Source organism: Bactrocera dorsalis, chromosome 2, assembly GCF_023373825.1.
Source record: "Bactrocera dorsalis isolate Fly_Bdor chromosome 2, ASM2337382v1, whole genome shotgun sequence".
In the NCBI taxonomy this organism is placed as follows: domain Eukaryota; kingdom Metazoa; phylum Arthropoda; class Insecta; order Diptera; family Tephritidae; genus Bactrocera; species Bactrocera dorsalis.
This window is the reverse complement of record NC_064304.1, coordinates 96,039,825-96,061,302: the sequence shown is the minus strand read 5'-3', so window position 1 is coordinate 96,061,302 and position 21,478 is coordinate 96,039,825. Positions and strand designations below refer to the sequence as shown.

General features: G+C 35.0%; 2 protein-coding genes across 3 annotated transcripts in view; one reads left to right on the top strand and one right to left on the bottom strand.

Annotated features, from left to right (window-relative positions):
- Positions 1 to 21,478, top strand: part of LOC105231698 (uncharacterized) — an 83,287-nt gene that overhangs the window by 31,480 nt on the left and 30,329 nt on the right. The window lies entirely within an intron of this gene.
- On the bottom strand, positions 691 to 6,500 carry LOC125776603 (ficolin-1-like). The gene is made up of 4 exons (XM_049449801.1): positions 6,216 to 6,500; positions 6,006 to 6,159; positions 1,047 to 1,426; positions 691 to 987 (listed from the first exon to the last, which is right to left on the bottom strand). The coding sequence occupies exons 1-4, from the start codon at positions 6,449 to 6,451 to the stop codon at positions 813 to 815; spliced, it is 945 nt and encodes a 314-aa protein (XP_049305758.1). The 5' UTR covers positions 6,452 to 6,500; the 3' UTR covers positions 691 to 812.

Below are 21,478 nucleotides of genomic sequence, written 5' to 3'. Positions count from 1 at the left end.
TTTTTTTTGAAATATCGTTTACATGGGGAATTTAAATACAATTTTTGTCTGTTTTTTGTTTCAATGTGTAGTACTATATTAAAATGGTTTTCTTTTACATGTTTTTCAAATTAATGTTCGGAGTACTTTGACAACTGATTGTACTGTATAAATGTTATATTTTCATTAATCTTGCCAAGGAATTACTAACCGTAAAATGGAGAGCAATAACCGAAGCTTACTTAGGACTTGTATGGGTTTAAGGGTTTCAAAATATCGATTTTTTAATGTTATATTAAATTCTACATCTCTAGAATGTTGTTCTAAATTTTCAAAGTTGAAGCGAAAAATAGTTTCGGAGCTACAGCTTTGAGAACTTGTGCGTTCAAGGCTAGCTAGGCTAGGTTTGCTGTCTTTGAAGGCGTTTTTCTCAAAAGCCATACATATACAATTTCTTGCGTAATAAGTCAAAGTATTAAATAATATGTCAACATTTTCCGACACCTGAGTAGTCGGTTGGTGCCACCCGAACGCATGGTTTGGACATACCACAAACAGAGTGACAAAAATGCTTCGAGAATTGATTCAAGCGCATTCCAAATGAAAGACATTTTGAAAAACAATGAAGCGATTTTCAATGAATAATATTTGCTTTCGTTCTCTAATCCCGAAAAATAAGCAACTCTACTGTCTCTAAATTAAATTCAATAATTACAAAAGCAAATAAATCTTTTCTTTCACTTTGAAATTTCACCCTGTTATTAAATTGAAAACATTATTTTGTTCTTACATAATGTAAAAATTTACTAAGACATTAATAAAAAAAATAATTATTAAAAATTAAAACCGTTTCCAAAAATTATGAAATTATTGGCCTTCAGTGACAAGCGCCTTAGGCATTTCTCTGTGGGGCGTATCATCATTTGCGCTGATTTCAAAGATTCATTCAGAGATATGTCGTGCCATACGACACCAGCTCTCTTTTGTCCATATCGTCCATTAAGATGACTACAATACACACATAAATCTGAAATACACGTGGCACAAGCTAACGGTGCTGCACTTACCAATGGTAACACTTTTTAAACCACCAGGCGCCTTTGAAATAAACAGCACAATTTTCGGAACCGAGGTCATTATCCTGATCACGAGTGGTGAATTTCATACCCACGTGAGGTGTCAAGCTATCGCCAGCAGTGCCTGCGTAAGTACCCAATATTTTAAGAGGATAGCCCTCCGATTCACCGCCGACTACAAATTCCGAGTAGCGTGCATAATAACTTTCACCACTATACTTCTGCAATTCAATATAGAGCTCATGCTGACAACTACTGGTGAGGGCATGTAGTTTTTCCAAACCAATCCAATAATTTTCATCCAGCACCCCGAAACCGTTCTTATACTCCAGCCAATCTCTATAAAAGTCCACGGCATCACTGACACGTCGCACAATGGGTAATCGGCGGCAAAAATATGTAATTTTTAACTATCTAATTTTAACAAAATCTCATTCCAGTAGTCTTTCTAGACAATGAATATAGTTTAATTTATCACTTATTTGCGAATTGCCATTTCACTGACATAACAACGTATTTTTAAAGTCAAATAAACAAAAAAATCTCTTGAAAATTGTGAAAAATATTGAGAAATATATGAGTACAGAAGTAAGGGATTTCGACGTTTTATGCAATAAGAAGTGACTTTAAAGTGTAGCCTAATATATATTATAATATATTATAAAATAATTATTTTCATTTCATAGGCCTAATTCATGTCAATTTTGACAAAGTTTTAAAATAAAACCATTTTTTAAACACTTTTACATAAAAATTATAGATTTGACAATTAGCTACATGTACCTACATGGTCTAGTTAGTCCTAATATTTGATGTACACTTTAAGGAATATGATAACGAAAAAAAAAACTGCGCATATGTGCGGATACGTGCGGATAAGGATCAAAGATAGCTATAACCTTGTCTGTTGGAATTTTTTTTTTCGTTGTTTTGTTTTTTTTTTTTTTTTTATTGTTCGGTTTGTTGCTTTGTTGTTATTTTTTGGAGTTGTCTCTCGTTATACAACAACAACAAAATACTAGTTTAGATGCCTTATATTATTTGAACTAATTACACAGTACAACAGCTAATCTGGGGGGTGAGAAATTCCAGGTCGGGGTGATGGTACTAGGTCAGTATAGTAAAACCCTCAAAGGGTTTGGTGTTCGTATGTGTCGTATGTGATACCGAGAGAAGTGCAAACGGGTGAAAAAAAATTAACAAAACACGAAATTTTGAAATGGCAAAAGAAATAAAATATTGTGATATTGCAGAAATTTAAAATAATATTAAATACAATCAATAGTCAAGCAGCAATAGATCCTCAAAAATTTGAAATTTATTGCATGAAAACTGCGAGGTTATATGTCAGCCTTTATGAATTTTACTATATGCCAATGACGATACATAAAGTAAAGATTACAAGAAATATAGGCTTAATCATTCTAGAAAATGCGACAGAATTTCTACAAATCAAGATGTAATGCACTTGCTTTTAGCTTCATCACCTTTGTGCCAAATTTCACTCTAATATCTTTATTTATGGCTTAGTTATGGCACTTTATAGGATTTCGGTTTCCGCCATTTTGTGGGCGTGGCAGTGGGGCGATTTTGCCCATCTTCGAACTTAACCTTCTTATGGAGCCAAGAAATACGTGTACCAAGTTTTATCACGATATTTCAATTTTTACTCAAGTTACAGCTTGCACAGACGGACGGACGGACAGACAGACATCCGGATTTCAATTCTACTCGTCACCCTGATCACTTTGGTATATATAACCCTATATCTGACACTTTTAGTTTTAGGACTTACAAACAACCGTTATGTGAACAAAACTATAATACTCTCTTTAGCAACTTTGTTGCGAGAGTATAAAAATGAACTGCGGATACGTGCGGATAAGGATCAAAGATAGCTATGAACGGTTGTTGTGACAACGGACGCAATTGTTTAATTTATTGCGCGTCTTCACATATTGATAATTTAAAGAAGCGTTTGTGTAATTTCGAAATTCGTTGTTTAATAAAAATCTAACAGTTTATAACAAGTGTTATTTGTATAAATATATATTGCAAATAATATTTGCAAAATGTCATTCGTTTCAATAAGTAATCGACAGCTTACTGAAGAATTTATTCGTTGCGGGCGAAAAAGTGATATGTTGACGCAGTTTTTGAGGGATAAATTCCCTTCTTTTAGTGAAGATAAGGTGAAGTTGATTTTAGAACAAATTAAAAAAAGGTACATAACTTCATTCAATTCAAAATGGAACCAGTGCCAGAGGAAAAAAAACCTACTATTTAAAAATCATTCTGTATGGCTGGATAAGAATTTTACTATCGAGATGGTTGATAAATTATTACCCGGGACTTCAAATAAACGTAGTTTAATTGCTGGACGACCGGTAAAGAAATTTGAAGACTGTAGTCAACGGGCTAAACGTTACAAGGTCCAACAACTTCGAGATACGTACTCTCAAGAAGAATTAAAGGCCGCGGCTGGATCAGCAGCTATTAAGAAGACAAACTTAGATTCTCAAAAAGCGTTGGCGATGTTAGTTGATGCACAGTTATCAAAGCATCAGTATGAAGTTGTTCGAAATGTGCTTAAAGATTTCGGATGTGATGTGTTGCCACCGTATTATAGAGTTCGGGAGGAAAAAAAGCATTGTTACCCGGAAAATATTACTATTACACCAATATCTGCACAAGTTGATTTGCAAAGTTTACTTGATCACACAGCTAAAAGAATTATTTTGGCCGCCGGGAACTTCACAAATCTAGCTCATGTTCCAGAAATAATGACTCTAACATCGAAATGGGGTTGTGACGGTTCGTCAAATCAAAGTCAATACAACCAGTTCATACCTAACGAATTTGATGGTATATCTGATGCAAATTTATTTATGGTATCTATGGTGCCTTTAGTGCTTAAAACTATAGACAAAACAGACACGTTATGGAAGAACTTTAGACCTTCTTCCACAAAGTTTTGTCGGCCGATTCAATTTGAATATGCCAAGGAAACCGCAAACCATACCAAAGAAATTGTCGAAAAGATGCAGGAAACCATAAGCAACATATTGCCAACATTTGTGACTATAAAGGACAAGGTTATTGAAATACGTCACAATCTTTTATTTACCATGATAGACACAAAAATAGCTCAAGCAGCAACTGGTTGTAAAGCATCATCTGTCTGTTACATATGTAATGCAAGCCCTAAAGAAATGAACAACCTAGAATCTGTCGTCAAAAAATCATGCAATCAGGAAGCAGTTAAGTTGGGAATTTCTCCCTTACATGCTAGAATAAAAACAATGGAATTTATTTTACATATTGGGTATAATTTAACTTTTAAAAGGTGGTCTACTAATGCGGAAACCAAGCCACTTAAAGAAGAAAACAAGAAAAGGATTCAGACAGAATTACGCCAAAGATTGGGTATTAGGGTTGACCATGTTCAACAGGGTTTAGGCACAACAAATACTGGAAATACGTCTAGAAAATTTTTTAAAAATCCCGAGGTAGTTTCAGAGGTAACTGGGGTTGACCTGGAATTAATCAAACGACTGGCTACAATACTTGAAGTAATTACTTGTGGTGAGAGCATAGACCCAGTAAAATATGGAAAGTATGCTTTAGATACGGCTAGACTATTTGTTGGGACGTATAACTGGTATTATATGCCAGTGACAATACATAAGATGCTGGTACATGGCGAAAGCATAATTAGAAGTTCTTTTCTCCCTATCGGTAATCTTTCTGAAGAGGCGCAGGAGGCTCGTAACAAGGATTATAGAAACTATCGCCTTCGTTACGCAAGGAAATGCAGTCGAACTTCAACTAATGAAGATATTTTAAAGAGACTCTTAGTTACTTCTGATCCACTTTTATCAAGTGTAAGAGTTACAACTGTAATAAAACACATAGATCTATTAGAAGATGCAAAAGGACTACTTTTAAATTAAATCTCAAACTTAGTAAATGAGAACGTATTTATAATCTTAAATTTGTTTATTACATGTTATCGTTTTGTTCAACTATATTAGATTTAAGAATTTATTACTATTCATTATAATCAACATAAAATGAAAGCGATTGATAGTGTTAAGTAAATATTTAATACATTATATCGTAAATATTCTCTGAAAAATATTAATAAATAACAGTTATTATTAATTATTTTTCTATAGCCATTCTTGCTATGAAAAGTGGCTTAATTGCAGGTAGAAGGTAAATCAATAAAGATTGATAGATATAACAGATAAAAGCCTCTACAACTTTTCTAATTGTAACTTTTTCCAACTATCTGCAATTACGCCTCTAGGTGGAGGTCATATAAATGATCACCCTGTATAGGTGTACTCTGTGTAAGATATTCCTGTTAAAACAAGTTATATAATGTCCCAAAAAATTGAATACTGTGTATAATTAAATTATTAAAAGTTAAAAAATCAACTGGTTACTTAATTTTTCATTCTACTTTTTCAACTCGTCTCGCTCATCTTGGGCGAGCCAACCTCTACTACAACAGGCTATAGGCTCGCTATATCTTTTCACCGACTTCTTAGATCTAAGAAATCACACTTATCAAAAAGCATAAGCCAATTCATGAGTAATTAGCATTTTAATCTACTGCAACTGCAAGTGATAACAGCGAAAATATTGCAACTTTTGTGATTATATTATATGGGAGATGGGCGTAATTGTGGGCGGATTTGCTTTATTTTTTCTGGACAAGCTTATATTTACAAAATATTACACTGTAGAAAATTTCGTTACTGTAGGATGATTTTTGATTTTTGTGTTATATGGGAGGTGGGCGTGGTTGTGGGCGGATTTTAACAAAATTTTTTTTTTAATCTAATTTGGCAATATGAGAGATGTGTGCCAAATTTCAAAGCCCTACCTCGAATCCTTCTATTTTTTGCCGCGGCTTGTATGAAGCGGCCCCACTGTGCGTCGTTGTACAACCAACCAACCACCATAGTCCACCTCTTCGTTACAGTATACGGCAAAGGGTGTGACACTAAACTTCTCCAATGTTATATTGTAAACACCACTTTTGAAGCTCTCAGCTGCTGCTTCCAAACAGTTTGAAAACACCGATTTTCGAACACTGAAATTTTACCTAAAATAGTAAAAATAATCTTTACTAATGATAGATTGCAGTACCTCAGCTGTTCCTGAACCGATTGCAGTTTGGCTTGACAGAGAGTTATTTGTGCCAAAATATCATCTTCTCGCTTACGCGCAGCTTGCAATTCTTCAAGGAACTTTTTAACGACATCTATTTGCACATTAAAATTGCAGTTATAAATCGTGCTTGAATCTAGATCTTCACCGCAAACGTTCTTAATGCGAAACCACAATAAATAATGTAGTAACAGGAACAATATAAAGCGGAGCATTTTAATTTCTGCGACGTGCTCTAAACGACTGTTTCATTTAAGGTAAGCTGGCGTGCTCCCAACTATTCCATATTATCAATAAAAATATAATGAGCTTGCATATGTAATAAGGGCAACTACATGGCTTACAGTGTCATATAACATTAAATTTTTATTTAAAACAAGTAAGGAAGGGCTAAGTTCGGGTGTCACCGAACATTTTATACTCTCGCATGATAAAGTAATAATCTAGATTTCTTTATCCGTCATTTACATATTTTTTTATTTTGCTGTAAAATTAATTAGATTAGTAATTCCTGAGATATGAGTTTTGGTCCATAAGTGGGCGACGCCACGCCCGTTTTCAATTTTTAAAAAAAATCTGGGTGCAACTTCCTTCTGCCATTTCTTCCGTAAAATTTAGTGTTTGTGACGTTTTTTGTTAGTCGTCTAACGCACTTTTAGTGATTTGCAACATAACTTTTGTATAGGAGGTGGGCGTGGTTATTATCCGGATTCTTCCATTTTTGAACTGTATATGGAAATGTCTGAAGGAAACCACTCTATAGAGTTTGGTTGACATAGCTAAAGTAGTTTCCGAGATATGTAAAAAAAACTTAGAACGTCCAAATATGAATATTTGTTTATATATTTATATTTTATTTATATTGTATTTTATTACAAAAATTTGAAATGTTACATGAGCCTATTGTAAAAAAACATTATATACTGTATTGTGCATGGGTAATACCCACACCTGTGATAACCTCCGAACGTTTTGTTATCAATTCCCGCTCAGTGCAAACCAAGCACATTTTGTCGTTGCTCTCGTTTAAAAATATATACAGTGTTCAGTAAAGTTCAGACTATAAATAGTCTGCATATACTAGCTTACCACTTGAGAATAGTACTTGCATATGTAGTTGATGTGTTGCAAGCGATTTCGAAAGTTCATCATATATTGGTTTTTAGCAAATTATACTTCCAATCAATTTCAAGGGTTGCCAATTACTTTACGGGTTTCGAGAACAAAAATAGATTTTAATAATCGAAAATCGCTTTTTTCTTTTTCTATATATTCTGATTAAGATCTATATACCTTTGCATGAGCTGGAACCAATTTTCGAAACACTTTTGCCACTCTGATTGAGGTGTTTCTAAAACAAGGGTTCTAAGCGTCCACACCGGATTTGCTTTGAGCTATTGATCAATTGTGTGGGACTCAACGTAAACAATGTTTTTACAGTAAAATGTTCATAGAATATTGAACCAATGCTAGCTAGTCACTTGATAGGTACATGATGATCTTGCAATATCAGTTTGATCAAAGCGTCAATGGTCTCCGGAAGAACAACTGATTTTGGACGAACTTAACAGAATTCGAAACACGAATTTTACAAAAACAAAATGTGTTTTACTATGGTAGGCCGGGGACTTTTCATTTGACCTGCTATGATTAAGAAAATTTATTAAGCAGTTGTATGAAAGCTCAATACATTTTTGATTTAATTTCAACTGCATATAGCTTTTAAGGAAAGGTTTTTGGAAACTTATACGGCCTGGATAAATATTTTAGAACAAAAACGGAACCTCAGAGGGGAAAAACCTAAACTTGGGAAATAGCGGAAATCCTAATATACGTACATAGTAGTAAGGTATTCGGTTATTGGTTTTATTTAACAACTGGCATTCCTCCAGACAACCTTTAAAAAATCAAGAGTTTGTCTATGGAGGAGAACAAAAAATATATTAGCGTGTCTTTTGAAGGTTAGGTCTAACTACGAAACATAAAGGTTCAATTCCAGTTGCTCCAATGTACTTTCCACCTGCCTCTGTTTTTAAACTTTGCAAATCTCGACCTCAGCTCTACTCCAAATGAAAATGTTCAGTCTCACTAATTCATATTATGCATGCTGTTGTTTCGAACGATTAAGGGTTTTGAGGCTATTACAAAAAATATAACTTAGGCTATGGAGAAAATTTCTCTGCAAGGCATAATGAAAAATTTTCTGGGAGCTCCTGAGAAGCGAAAATTAAAAGTATGTTGACATTGGCATTTAAGAAAAAAACACGTTAACTACTTTTTTATTTATCAACATTTTTTCATGATTCTAATAGAGACGATAACCATTCACGTAATTTTTAAGAATAAATTGGGTGTCATCAAAAAATTCCGAAAAAAAAATTTTATACACTCCACGATATATGTACATACCTCGTGGTATGTGAAAAAATTCTATTGTGGAAAAAAATGGTCAAAAAGCATATATATGTAAATATTCGCACGCCATTAATGCCCAAAAATTATCTATTTTCCTAGATGTCACAGTAAGCGTTCCGTTTAACTACGATCATGCTGAATTGTTATTGGGAACTCTCTTCCTTTGACTACTTTCACTTGCTATATGAAATCATTTGAAAGCAAATTTTGTGCAAATTAAATTCAGCTGCCAGCAAAACACATTTGAACCCGAAGAATATACTCGTATATATCTGAACACTTCATCCATTTGCTGTTACTTATGCAAAAGATTTAATCATGTATTTATGACTTATTCAAGACGTACTCAGCATGCATTTGAATTGCTTTGCAGTATCTTTAGGAGATGAGCTCACACATATTTTATGTTTTCCATTTCTCTTGCACCAAAGCACCGTAATATTTCGTTTTGCTAGTAAATTGTTTACAAACTCAAATTCTTTCTTTTGCTTTTCTTCAGTTTGTAACGATAGTAAAGATAATATTTTTACATTTATGCAGTTTTAATGTTTTCCCTTGACTGTGTTTGTAAAGAGCTCAGCCAGCGATTCAGCGTAGTAATGCGGAAAGAACCATTCAGACTGTAAAAGTTGTCGATTACACCTGAAATTTTGTCCGTGTTGTTAGCTTTCTACGATGGAGCCATTTGTAGAGGGGATGGATGGAGATGGAGTGGGACTCATGATGAGAGGAAGACTCCGACGCCAAGTCCTAGCAATCACCCTGGTGATATCGGTGATTTGCGCCCACACCCCGACAAAAGAAGAGAAGAACAATGTTACCCAAGATGTCTTCCATCTTGAAGCGCACCTATTGTCTACGCTGGCTAGGTCATGTCTAGTTCTAAAAGTATTCGACGCTGTATCCCCCGGACCTGGCTACGCTTGGAATCTTTAATTAGCGTCAAAAAGTGAAAAGGAAGAACGACAGGCGCACTGTTGTAAACTCAGGTTGTTCAGTAATGGGAAGACCACCAATTTAGTACAACCAAAATTACTATGTTAGAAAACAATTATCACTGCTGTGGTATATACATAGTACGTACATATTGACATTGTTTTTTGTATACGGCCCTTTATCAGTTTTAAATTAAATTTTGTGAAATTCCATGGAATATTTTCACTGCAAAAACAAAATAATATGCTTTTGCCGGTAGAAAAACAATTCAATTAATGCACACACAATATTTTTATTTACAGTTAAAATATGATATAATAAGTTATATTGCGCCTGATTTAAATGCCACACTTGCATTCATAATACACATTTTTGTAGGCTGCTACATTGCCATTTGAATACACATTTACTATTTGCAAGGCTGGAGCCTTTAAAAATAGTAAAAAAAGTAAAATAAAATATTGGGATGCAACCAATCGGAAAATAAAGAGAATATAAGCAAAATGAAAGTAAGAATTATTTACGTGCGATATGAGATCGGGAAGTGGTTGAGGAGGGGTGTTGAGTTTTAACAGTTAAAAAATTGTTTATCTAGTTATTTCGGAAAAATAAAAACTTCTGTGGAAAAATTACCAATTTGTAGCGAATAAAAATATCTGCAACTTTTGTATTAACACTTGTTTATCATAATCACGGAATTTATATGAAAAACTGAAATAAGCAAGTGTTTGGTTTTTGTTTATATATGTATATAAATATAGAAATTTTTTTGTAAGAAAGTATGAACAATTTATAAGGGCTGGGTAATCAAAAACATCAGTTTTTTGTTAAAAGGTCCGTGGGACGGTCGTTTCTTTAAAAGATTTTTCGTATTTTTTTATAGTTAGTGAAATGAATGCCCACAGAGCTTACAAATTTTTACTATTTATTAACTAAACCAATAGCTATAACTTTGAATTCAACTTTATTCACATATTGGCCGATATATGTGGTATAGGGTCACCCATAAGTTCGAAAATCTTTATATTAGGTATATAAGGGCTCAAGGAAGTATTGTACCGATTCAACTCTTTTATAACACAGGGACTACTATCAGGAAAGGACTCTCTCTCTGAACATCAGGATACAACAATTTGTTTTTGATTTAGAATTGTGTTAACTATGTGGGAAGTTAGCACGGCTCTATTTTCGACTTTTAACCCTGTTACATGAAAAATGTCAGAGAATTGTCTCGTACCAATTTTGGTTGATTTCTGTCAGGCAGTTGTCGATTTCACCTAAAAACTGGCCGTTCCACTGCCTCTGGCCGTTCCACTCCCTCTGGCATCTTTAGTTATTTACATATCGAGCTTTTTGTCGATATATTGGGATTGTGCGGTGATTTCATCCGATTTCATTTACTTTTCCAATGTCGGTAGGGATTCTGGTTGGCGATTTTGATTGTTGTGGCTTCGGTGGGTTAGGAGATATGTACATGGAACTTATTAGAAGGCGGGGCCAAGCCCACTGTTTAAATTTTGTCCCCACTGTTGTCCTTTCTACTGCGATTCCTTTTCGGTTCATGGCGTTTTGTAGGCGTTTCAGTGGTCCGATTACGCTCATCTGCGATTTCATACTTTTTTTTTGCCTAGTAACGTGCACACCAAGTTTCATCAAGTCATCTTAATTTTTACTCAAATTACAGCTTCTACGGGTGAACTGACGGGTTGACAGAGAGTCATCTGGTTTTCTCGTCATCCTGATCATTAAAAGTCGGTAGAACGTTTCTTCGCTGTGAACTTGACGCTTAAACTGATTTATAGATGCTACTAACAAGCCATATGATTTGCCAAATTTTCGATTCAAAACAAAACCCAACAACATGAAGAAGATAAAGAATATTCGCTTTCCACCAGCACCACCCCCTCTTCCACTTTTTTCGCGTTAAACGCCATTTTTCGATAACAAATGATTTCGTATTCAGCTTGCAGCAAACTTATTACTACCAACTGTTGTTGCGATTCGGTGAAAAGACAATTCCAGAATATTCGTATTTACCCGCCTAAAGTGCCATCATTAAAGAGCGTGCCAAGAAAAGCACTAAGCGGTGCGCGGAGCAGAAGTGTACGTAGCAAAGATAACAACGATAAAACACAGCAACGTAGTAAGTGCAGCGCATGCAACATGACTTGATCGTGAGTTTGTAGATAATGTTATATAAGAGAAAGTGCATTTTGGCAAAATGGCTCAGTTTTCGAAAAGCAAAAAGAAGAAATTTATAAACTCTTATATAAACCACTTATATAAGACACTTACGTTGCAACCACTTACTTGCTGCCGCACAGCAAACATTATGCGTGCAAAAACAACAAAATACTTAACATGCTCGTAACCGACAACATATGCGAGCTAGTGAATTTAGCTTCCATGCGCATAGTCTCAGCCTGCCATCAGTTGTTGCCTCTTCATTTACTAGTACCTAAAATCCGGCAAACACTAGCACTTAGCTATATGGGTGCGTGTGTGTGTAATATGTGCTATGCATATGCCATATTTCTGGAAATTTGTTTACCCGCGCAGCAGCGTGGCGGGTGGGTAAACACACTTGTAGCGGCATAATATTTAGAAGGCAGCAAGTGTTTGGCTATATCACTTAGAATTCATAGCTATCAGTTGATAGTGCTTTTGTTGCCGCGTATGGCTGCGCTTGCTCACTTGCATATTTGTATTATATGCGTATGTTATCCATTTGCGGCGTGGCAAGGACGTTTCAAAGCCTGCCTTTTTGCCAGACCGCCGCCACATGCCCGCTGTATGTGCTTCAAACCGTTTGGAGCGGTAACCAATTGTAAAACACATCTTCACATCTGCATATATGAGTGGCAATTCGCCAACAATGACTTGCATAATTGCATATAATTAATAAAAATAACAATAGAACTAAGATTCTGCCAGTTTGCTGCAGAAGAATATTTCTACACATTACTTTTTCCTCAACTGACTGCGTCTTTTGTGCCATATAAAGATGGCAATGCAATAATTCTACCTTTGGCTGCCTCTTATGCAACGACTCTGTTGCTTTTGGTTCGAAAATATTTCTATTTTTTTGGACTTATTACAAACGAATATTTCTTAGCTCCCCTTTTAAGTAAAGTAACCAGCTTTCTCTCAATCCATTGCAGTATTTGCTTTTAAAACCGTGGTTCTTGATTCATTTCAAATTCAGTACCCTTTACTTGCATGCTCGCTGTCTATTAAGTAGTAAGCTTAACTTGGAAGTAGAAATGGTGAATGTCTGTGTAGGGACTAAATATAACGGACGGTATACAACTTCGTGAATAACTCTTTTGCGGAAACTTTTTCTCCACTATCTTAACAATATTCACATAATGAATAAGGAGATTCAGGATTTATACGACTTTATTCACTGCCACATGATTTAAAGTGAAAAGATTCAAAGCGGACTCGTAAAAGACAACGTCAAATAAAAGGAAAAAGCAAAAATCATGTGCTCAATCTATTTGCACATTTTTGCTTATTCCACGCACAAGAAAATAAGCCAACTTTAATACATTTCAAAGCATTCTAGAAATTACTTATTTATTTCAATAAAAAAATTCTTATCTTTGAATAAGAGATGAGCTTTTTCATCTTTCTTAATTTTTAAATCACAATGTAATATATCATATCAATGTGATTCGGTGTTTGATATTGCTATAGCTGATTCTGAGTTTTATTGCAATTTTATTGCACAATATTTGTATCAGAAACCAATAACTGAGCTTGAGCTTCAGAAAGCTTAACGATGACGTTATATTTACAATAATCTTTCATAAACATCATACAGGGAACATACATGCGTGGCTATATACACATATTAGAGTGGGCCAAAATACGGTTTACTTTTTTCTTACGTATCGTGAAAATATTGTCCGTCATTAGACCAGCGCAAAAGCCTTTGTAAATTTTTAAATGGAAGAAATACATAGCAGGCTGAAACCGCTTGAAAACAAAAGAAAATATAACAAGTGAGGAAGTGCTAAGTTCGGGTGAAACCGAACATATTATACTCTAGCAACTTGCAAGCATCAAAGCCCTTGAAATACTTTAAGGTGTAAAAGGTCAACCGGAGGATCGAAATCCAAGCGATTTTATAAATAAGGTTATATAAAGTTTGTTAGAAAAACAAAAATTATTATATGTTGTATAGTATATGGCAGTTGGGGTAGTACTGACCAAATTGTATCTATTTTTGCCAATATCACATACTATTAACATGTCACATATTAAAAAAACTAATCATATAGAGTAAAGTCGGATGTTCGAAAATCTTGATATTTGTGTTAAATAGGGGCCAGGTCATGTTTTCGCTCAAACTTATCGATTTTAGTTACATAGACACATTGTTTTCCCATTTTCCTTGAGATAACTCACACATTGGCCGATAAAGTCAGCTTGAAATTCGAATATCTTTATAGTTATTAGGTATACGGGGGCAAATGGAAGTATTGGCCCGGTTTAACCTATTGTAGCCACACAGATATCCAATCGACAGAGAAGGATTATCTCCGAACTTCAATTATATATCTCACATATTTACTGATATTTTCGATTCTTTATCGATTTCAAATTGAACAGGCTTAGTTTTCAATCAAGAATTCTAGACAAAGTTCTAGAGTTTTTTAAGAATTCAGTAGGCTATGTTTACTAAAGTCTCTTCTTTCTTATGACATAAAAAAATTGATACATTACGATTCCATATATTTTCAGCGAATAAATAAAATAACTTTTATTTTTTTTTTTAATTTTTTTATTTTTTATCCCTTTGAACGTTTCATTGTTTAGTGATAATAGCAAATTTAGGGAATTTATACAATCATTCACTGATTCAAATATTTATTAATATCACAAATTTTACCAGAATTCTTTTTTCATCATTTTGAACAATCTTCTCAGTTATCTAACAAATATTAAAAGTTTGTTCTTTGGTCCACCTTAATATATATTAATATGTATGGCAATATAAATATGATAATAAGTACTCTAAGGATAAGCGGTTTCCACTGCAAAACAATTAAATAAAAACGAATCTCATTCTCCGTTTTTGAGTGCTTAACACTTATTAGCACTTCATAATGCAAATTGTTCTTAGAGATTCCAACACTTCATTAGCACCAAACTGTTGCAAATTAAAGAATGCTTAAGATATCCCTCTTACAAGTGTATGGCGGTAAGCTGTGCAAAGCAAAAATGTTTTCAAATGCAGCAAAGACAAAAGTTGAAAAAATATGCTTGCAAAAAGTTTCGTAATTAAAATCCTTTTCAAGTAATTGAAATGTATTTAAATGCTCTTCTGGCCCCTCACACATTTTGGCAACGTAAATACATTACAACAAATACTTGAGCCATATTTGTTTATATGCCGAGCGTGTGTGTGTGTTAAATCTAAAAATGAACACACATACATACGTGTTTATGGTTTTTTGCTATTCGCAGTCACTTAAATGCTTTCATTCGCTCTGCTGCCATAGCTTCGACTTTAGACGTACACAACTTGCACACAACCAGTTGGAATTAACGAAATACTATTTGGTGAAAATATATGTATATATGTATGTATGTATGTATGCCAAGTACCATAGACTGCTCTGAATAAATATATATGAATATATATGCGTGAATAAATCGAGAGCAGGAAAGTCAAATATGCGCCTGTTAGAATGAATGCACTTTTCGAGTGTCTGAATAAACCCACGTACATATTTATATAATATAACGGCACAAAATTGTTATTCAAATGCACTAAAATCTGGGATTTACCCACACTCGCAACGTATATTTGTAAGTGGCGCATTGGAAGATTTAAGTGTTGAAATTTTAAAGCAAATATTATACTCAAATAAGTAAAGAAGGTTCAGCTCTATGCGATCAGAAATTTTGTATTTATGGAAAAAAGTCGAGTATAGGCTATTATCAAAAAAAAAAATATCTCCAAATTTTATCACCACAACTCAAAAATTCACGATATATGTACTATGTAGTATAAAGTCAGTCGCAAGTTCGAAAATTGTGTGAGTCTGTATGTATCAGGAACTTACCTTAACCTTTTTTTGATCAGGAAATATGCTTTCGGAATTTCATTAATATATCTTAAAGATTGAGCGCTATTTTGGGTTTAAAATCAGATATAGACACAGACCAAAGGGATCTGTTTACGGTGCTCTTTTTACAAAAAAATGCATATTTATCGAAACGAGTCAAGTAAGAACGCGTTTCATACCCAAAATATTCACCAAAATCAGTTCAAAGAACTAACGAGAGATGTTGAACTCTCTATACATCTCTCTAACACTCGTCTGATGAACTTTTAGCACCATATCTTTCACTTCCTTAATATCTTCATCAGTTGAAGAGATCGAAGGTTGTCCAGAACGAGGCATGGCTTCAACGATCTCTCGACCGTCTTTGAAGGCTTTGTACCACTCGTAGGCTTTGCTGTTTTAACAAAACTGAATCATTTTCCAACATGCGCAACGATTCTGCACCCGAAATTTGGTTAGAGATACTAAATTTGAGACGATTTTTTTTCGATTATAAAATTCGCAAAGCACTACTGAGGTGTACCGACTTAAGCAGCTGCTGTAAACAAACTGCTTGACAGATCCCGCTCATATTTCGCATAGTAATTAAGGATAGTCCTACCTAAACTATTATTCTCTATTATGCTAAATTTTGCCCGAGTAAAAGAACAACAACCAAGGCTATAGCCACATTTGGTGACAAGATGATGCGATTTTCTCCTAAAACACTGAATTAAATCTTCTTCATTTGAGAAATATCAGTGCCAGATACTCGACTACGTTCTAAGTAGTATTAAATTACCAAAAACAACTTAAAAACTAACAGGACCAGCGTACAATGGTGCAATATTAATAGGAAAACATTGCAGCACAGCATGTTGCAAGCATGTCACCAGCAGTAAAGTTGACGCAGAACTTCAGCACTGTGCGGCAGCTAAGTAACACAAGTAAGGGGACTATGTCAGAAATAAAAGAAGAACTCAAGAATAACGCAAAGTGGAAAGTCAGTTAGCAGGAACTGCCTGCTTCGTTGGCGTTGCACGGATGCCTCTGGAATGCCTGACAGCATGCTACGCAGTAAAGTGAAAAGTATTTGAGGAAAAATGTGGAAGGCAAGCAGCGCGCTGTTGCCGATGACATTAGGGTAAACTTATGCTATTATATGTGCGCCTAATGGCCAAATTGAAAATTTATGAAGATAATTTCAGCATAATTTCACATCAAGATGCAGTAAGTGCATTACAAAATTTACATAAGTGCGGTGGGTATGAAGCACGATGACTTTTTTAAATTTTATTTTTATTTTTTCACTTTAATGCAGTTAAATGTCTGTAAAATATATATCTCTTTGCATTTTAATACAATTAACTTTTTGTTGAAAGCGGCGAATTTCAAATTTTTTAAAATTCACAAGTGGATGTAGCACGTGAAGAGCATTAATAACATTTAAATTTAGTAACAAAACTGATGTAGATATGTCAAGTTATTGTCATGTCTCTAATTTGTTTAACTTTCTTCCGACCGTCACTATTTTGTTTTGACTTTTAGTTTAAAAGTGACCTAGTATGACTTAGTAGTAATATATTCAACAGTTACACATATGTTTTCTCGCTTGTAGCGTCACATAAATGCGAAATGTGCCTGTGATATACAAACAGTTATTGAACTTTTATATTTCCCTATTTTTTATGTCACAATTTTTTCTTTATACTCCACCAGCCGCAGCTTTTTTATGAAACTATATATAGAGATAATAAATAAGTTTGTCCATATATACTTGTACATACCTACAATAATATGTATATTTTTAAATTCGCCTCGGAAAACATATTCATAATTTATGTACATATTTTATTTGCTTAAGTTATTTATGCAAATTTAATTCACACAAAGTTGGCGCAAACGCAGTCTCCACTCATTTAACGGGTGCTTCAGTAGAGCTAATTTCCTCAACTGTTTTTTTTTTGACAGATCATGTGTGAATCGTGTCAAGCTGTCATGTTATTTTTGTTCAGTTTTATTTGGCATTTCATTGTGGCAAGTCTTACGCCTCAACAACGTTTAAAATCATGAGACCAAGCATTTATTTTTGTATAATATTCGACTGTATACACCACGTCCAGCATGCAGTGAGGAAAATATAGCAGCCATAGCAGAGAGTGTACACGAAGACCGTGGGTGTCGATTCGGCGCCGTTCGCAGAAGGTATGGAACGATTTGGAGCATTTTACGTCGAAATCTTAAATTGAAAGCGTACAAAATACATTCCCAAGCGACGTCGTTTCGCTCTATTGTTTTTTGAAAAGTTCCGAGAGGATTCAACGTTTTCAAGACAAATTTTGTTCAACGATGAGACTCATTTCTGGCTCAATAGGTATGTAAATAAGCAAAGTTGCCGCATTACGGATGAAAAGTAACCTGAAGAGATTTAATAGTTGCAATTTAACCAAGAAAAATAACGGTTTGGTGTGGCTTGTAAATCGGTAGAATTACCAGTCCATATTTCTTTAAAAATAATGCCGCTGAGAACGTAACCGTCAATGGTGACCGTTAGCGCGCTATGATTGCCAACTATTTGAAGTCTCAAATTGAAACTCGTGATCTCGGCGAAATTTGGTTTCAACAAGTTGAAGCCACTTTCCACACGTCTCATCAATCACTGGATTTATTGAGAGAACAATTCGGTGCACAAATAATACCATGTTTTGGGCCGGTCGATTGGTCAAAAAGATCATGTGGTATCACACCTTTTCCTATGGGGATACGTAAGTTCTAAAGTCTATGTTGATAATTTCGATTCAGGCCTTGGAGCAAAATATCGGTGTTTCATACGCCAATTACCAGTCGAAATGCTCCAACGAGACATAGGAAATTGGACTCCACTTGTGGATCAGCTGAGACGTAGCCGCGCTCAACATTTGAAAGAGAAAATTTTCAAAAAATAAATACCAAACAATGTTCTTTCGAATGATAATAAACATTTCCCATTAAATTTGAATATTCTGTGTTTTTTTCTTTAAATAAGTAGATAACTTCGAATGGTTCACCCTTTATCTGTATACATTTTTATTTGCGTACATTGTACATTGCGCATTTAAAAAATTACAATTATTTTATTGGCATACGATAAAAACTGTATGTGGGTATGTGTGCAATGCTCAGAAGCTTTAAATTCCGTTGTAGGTGGTGTGTGTGTGGATGTGAATTTAATTTGCGAATTGCGCCGTGAATTTTGTTTGCAGTGCCTCATCGGGAAATGTGAACAAAGAAATAGGAAAAATGCTTAAAATTTAAAAGCTGTCATTTAATATTAAGGTGAATGAAGTTTTTAATACTTAGTAGCTTTTTCTGGAGGCACTACTCGTTGATGCCTGAATATAAGAAGAGCTCACACAAACTTTGACAGTAACTAATTGGTCAGTAACTGAGTAATCATTTGAAAGCGTTTAAAAGTAGTTGAACACATTCAACTGCAAGGAAATTGGGTGATATATGAACTGATGCTAGAGAAGTTGAAATACCGCAAGTCATAAATGCTGCTCGAACGCTACAAAAAAGTCGTTATTGCATCGGATTGTGACTCACGATGAAGAATGGATCCACTACAACCACAATAAATACAAAAAAATGTATGCGAAATCAGTCAAATAAAAGCTGAAAATCCATGAGGCTAAGCATTTCGTGGTATCAGAATGGTGTGTTCTATTAGGAGCTTACGAGTATAAAACTGAGCCAAATCATTAAGTGGAACTCACAACTTATAATATTGAAGCGAGCGATTGCCAAGAAGTGACTGAAATTGGCGACTGAACATGAAGCAAGAATTTTAAATCATAACACCGCTCGGCTTTATGTTTCAAGATCGTTTAAAAACTCTTTGGTAAACAGCGGGTGGAAAACTACGCTTCACCCGCCTTGTCCATTCTAACCACCGTTTCCTATAGGCAACGTACAATGTCTGCCCTGGAATGAGGTTCATATCGGAAGAGGCTATAAAAATTGGCTTGACTCGTTTTCTGCCAGCTCTTTTGGAAATGGAATCTTCACACTAAAGGAGAGATGGGAAAATTTTATAGCTGCACCTGGGCAATACTTCGAGTAATACTATTGTACACGATTTTCTTTAAAAAGTTTAAATTTTGAATAAAAGAGGCAGGGAAATATTTAAAAACCAAACAGAGTAGAATTTGGCTTTACGATTAGCTACTCAAGCTAATATATTGGGTAGTCGAAGAAGTCTTTTCGTATTTCTTATCAAACTTCAACTTATTTTTTTTATACTAATAAATACTCGTAAGAAGATATTTTGGTAGACCACTAACTGAAGGTTTGGATCTCACCTTTCCAACACTATATGGCATGACACAATCTGATTGGTAGCAGTGCAGATATTGCAGACTGCAATGACATCTATTGACAAAATACGAAAATACTTATTTGACTACCCAATTTAAATATTAGTTTAACCATATTAACACAAGACTAAAGAATATGAACTCTTCAAAATCAGTGCACAACAAAAAAAAAAAATCCAAAGGCAAATATTTGAAAACAGCAAAAAGTATTTAGAGGGCGACGAAACTTTGATCGCAATTAACCATAACATTGCAACAGTTTTGCAGAGCTTGTGGTTGGCACGTTTATTCTTGTGCTGCAATGAAACGCAACGGAAATAAAACATTGGACAGCATTTCCTGCTGCTGCTGACATTCATTGTCACTTAGTACGCAAGTGAGAAGCCTGACGCTGGCAAGTAGGCCTAGAGACGCAATAGCCTCAAACGGCACTCAACTAAAGTGAACTCGCACGAAATAGGCAGCAAGCAGAAAAAACAAAAAACACAGCAAATAAAATACCATGAAGCGAGGCGACACATTCAAGTGGAAGCGTTTAGATACAAGCATTTACTTTTTTTCACTTTTACTTGCATATTGTGCTACATAACGGCATACTACTAGAGGGGCTGTTTAGTGCAACGCTCCGAGTATTGTTCGGGCCAGTTCAGAGAAGAAAGTTTTGCCATACAACCAAACACACACACATATACACTCAGTGGAGTATGAAAGCAGCGCATACACCCAGGCAGACAGACCGACTGCTGTGCTCGTCCACCGTTGGCGATAACTGAAAATGTCTGCTGTTGGAAATTTAGGTCGAAACGCTCAAGCAGCGCGTCTGTGTGTGATCACTTTATAGTACTGTTATTTTTATAGTTTTCCATGTTGATGTTTTTAATTTGCAGTTTTTTCTGTTTTTTGTTTTCTGTTTTATTTACTTGCCTCCGCTGCGTCACCGGCCGCAGTGGAAGTGCCAGCGTCAGCGCCAAACTGCCGCAATGATATCCACTCGAGCGTGCGTATGTGTGTAGTCGAGCGCTCGACTTTCAGTGCATATGTTCGTTCGGGTAAATGTGTTGATAAATGAAAATGTTTACTTGCATTTAGTTGTGCACATTAAACACAGCACAGTAGTGTTGTGCTTTTCTGTTTGTATGTGTGTGTGTGTGTGTGTGAGCACTCACAGGCATGCATATGCGCACACACGTGTACTCCGCACGGAATTCGCTCAAAGTGTGTCACCAACTGCTTGTTTGCCAGCGCCGTATGAAAGTATGAAAGTTTTTATAAATGAACGTGTGTGTGTATTTGTGCTTGTATTGGTACCAACATAGTTGTGTGGCTTCGTTGAGATTCCTGTCCGTTTTTTAACAAGCGTGTGTGTGTGTTTGTGCTCATGAATATAAATTCGACTAAATTAAATGTGACATTGTAGTTGTACTTGCCACCAGTTTGGCTGTTTTTCGTCCACATTCACTCGCGTGTTCAACATAAA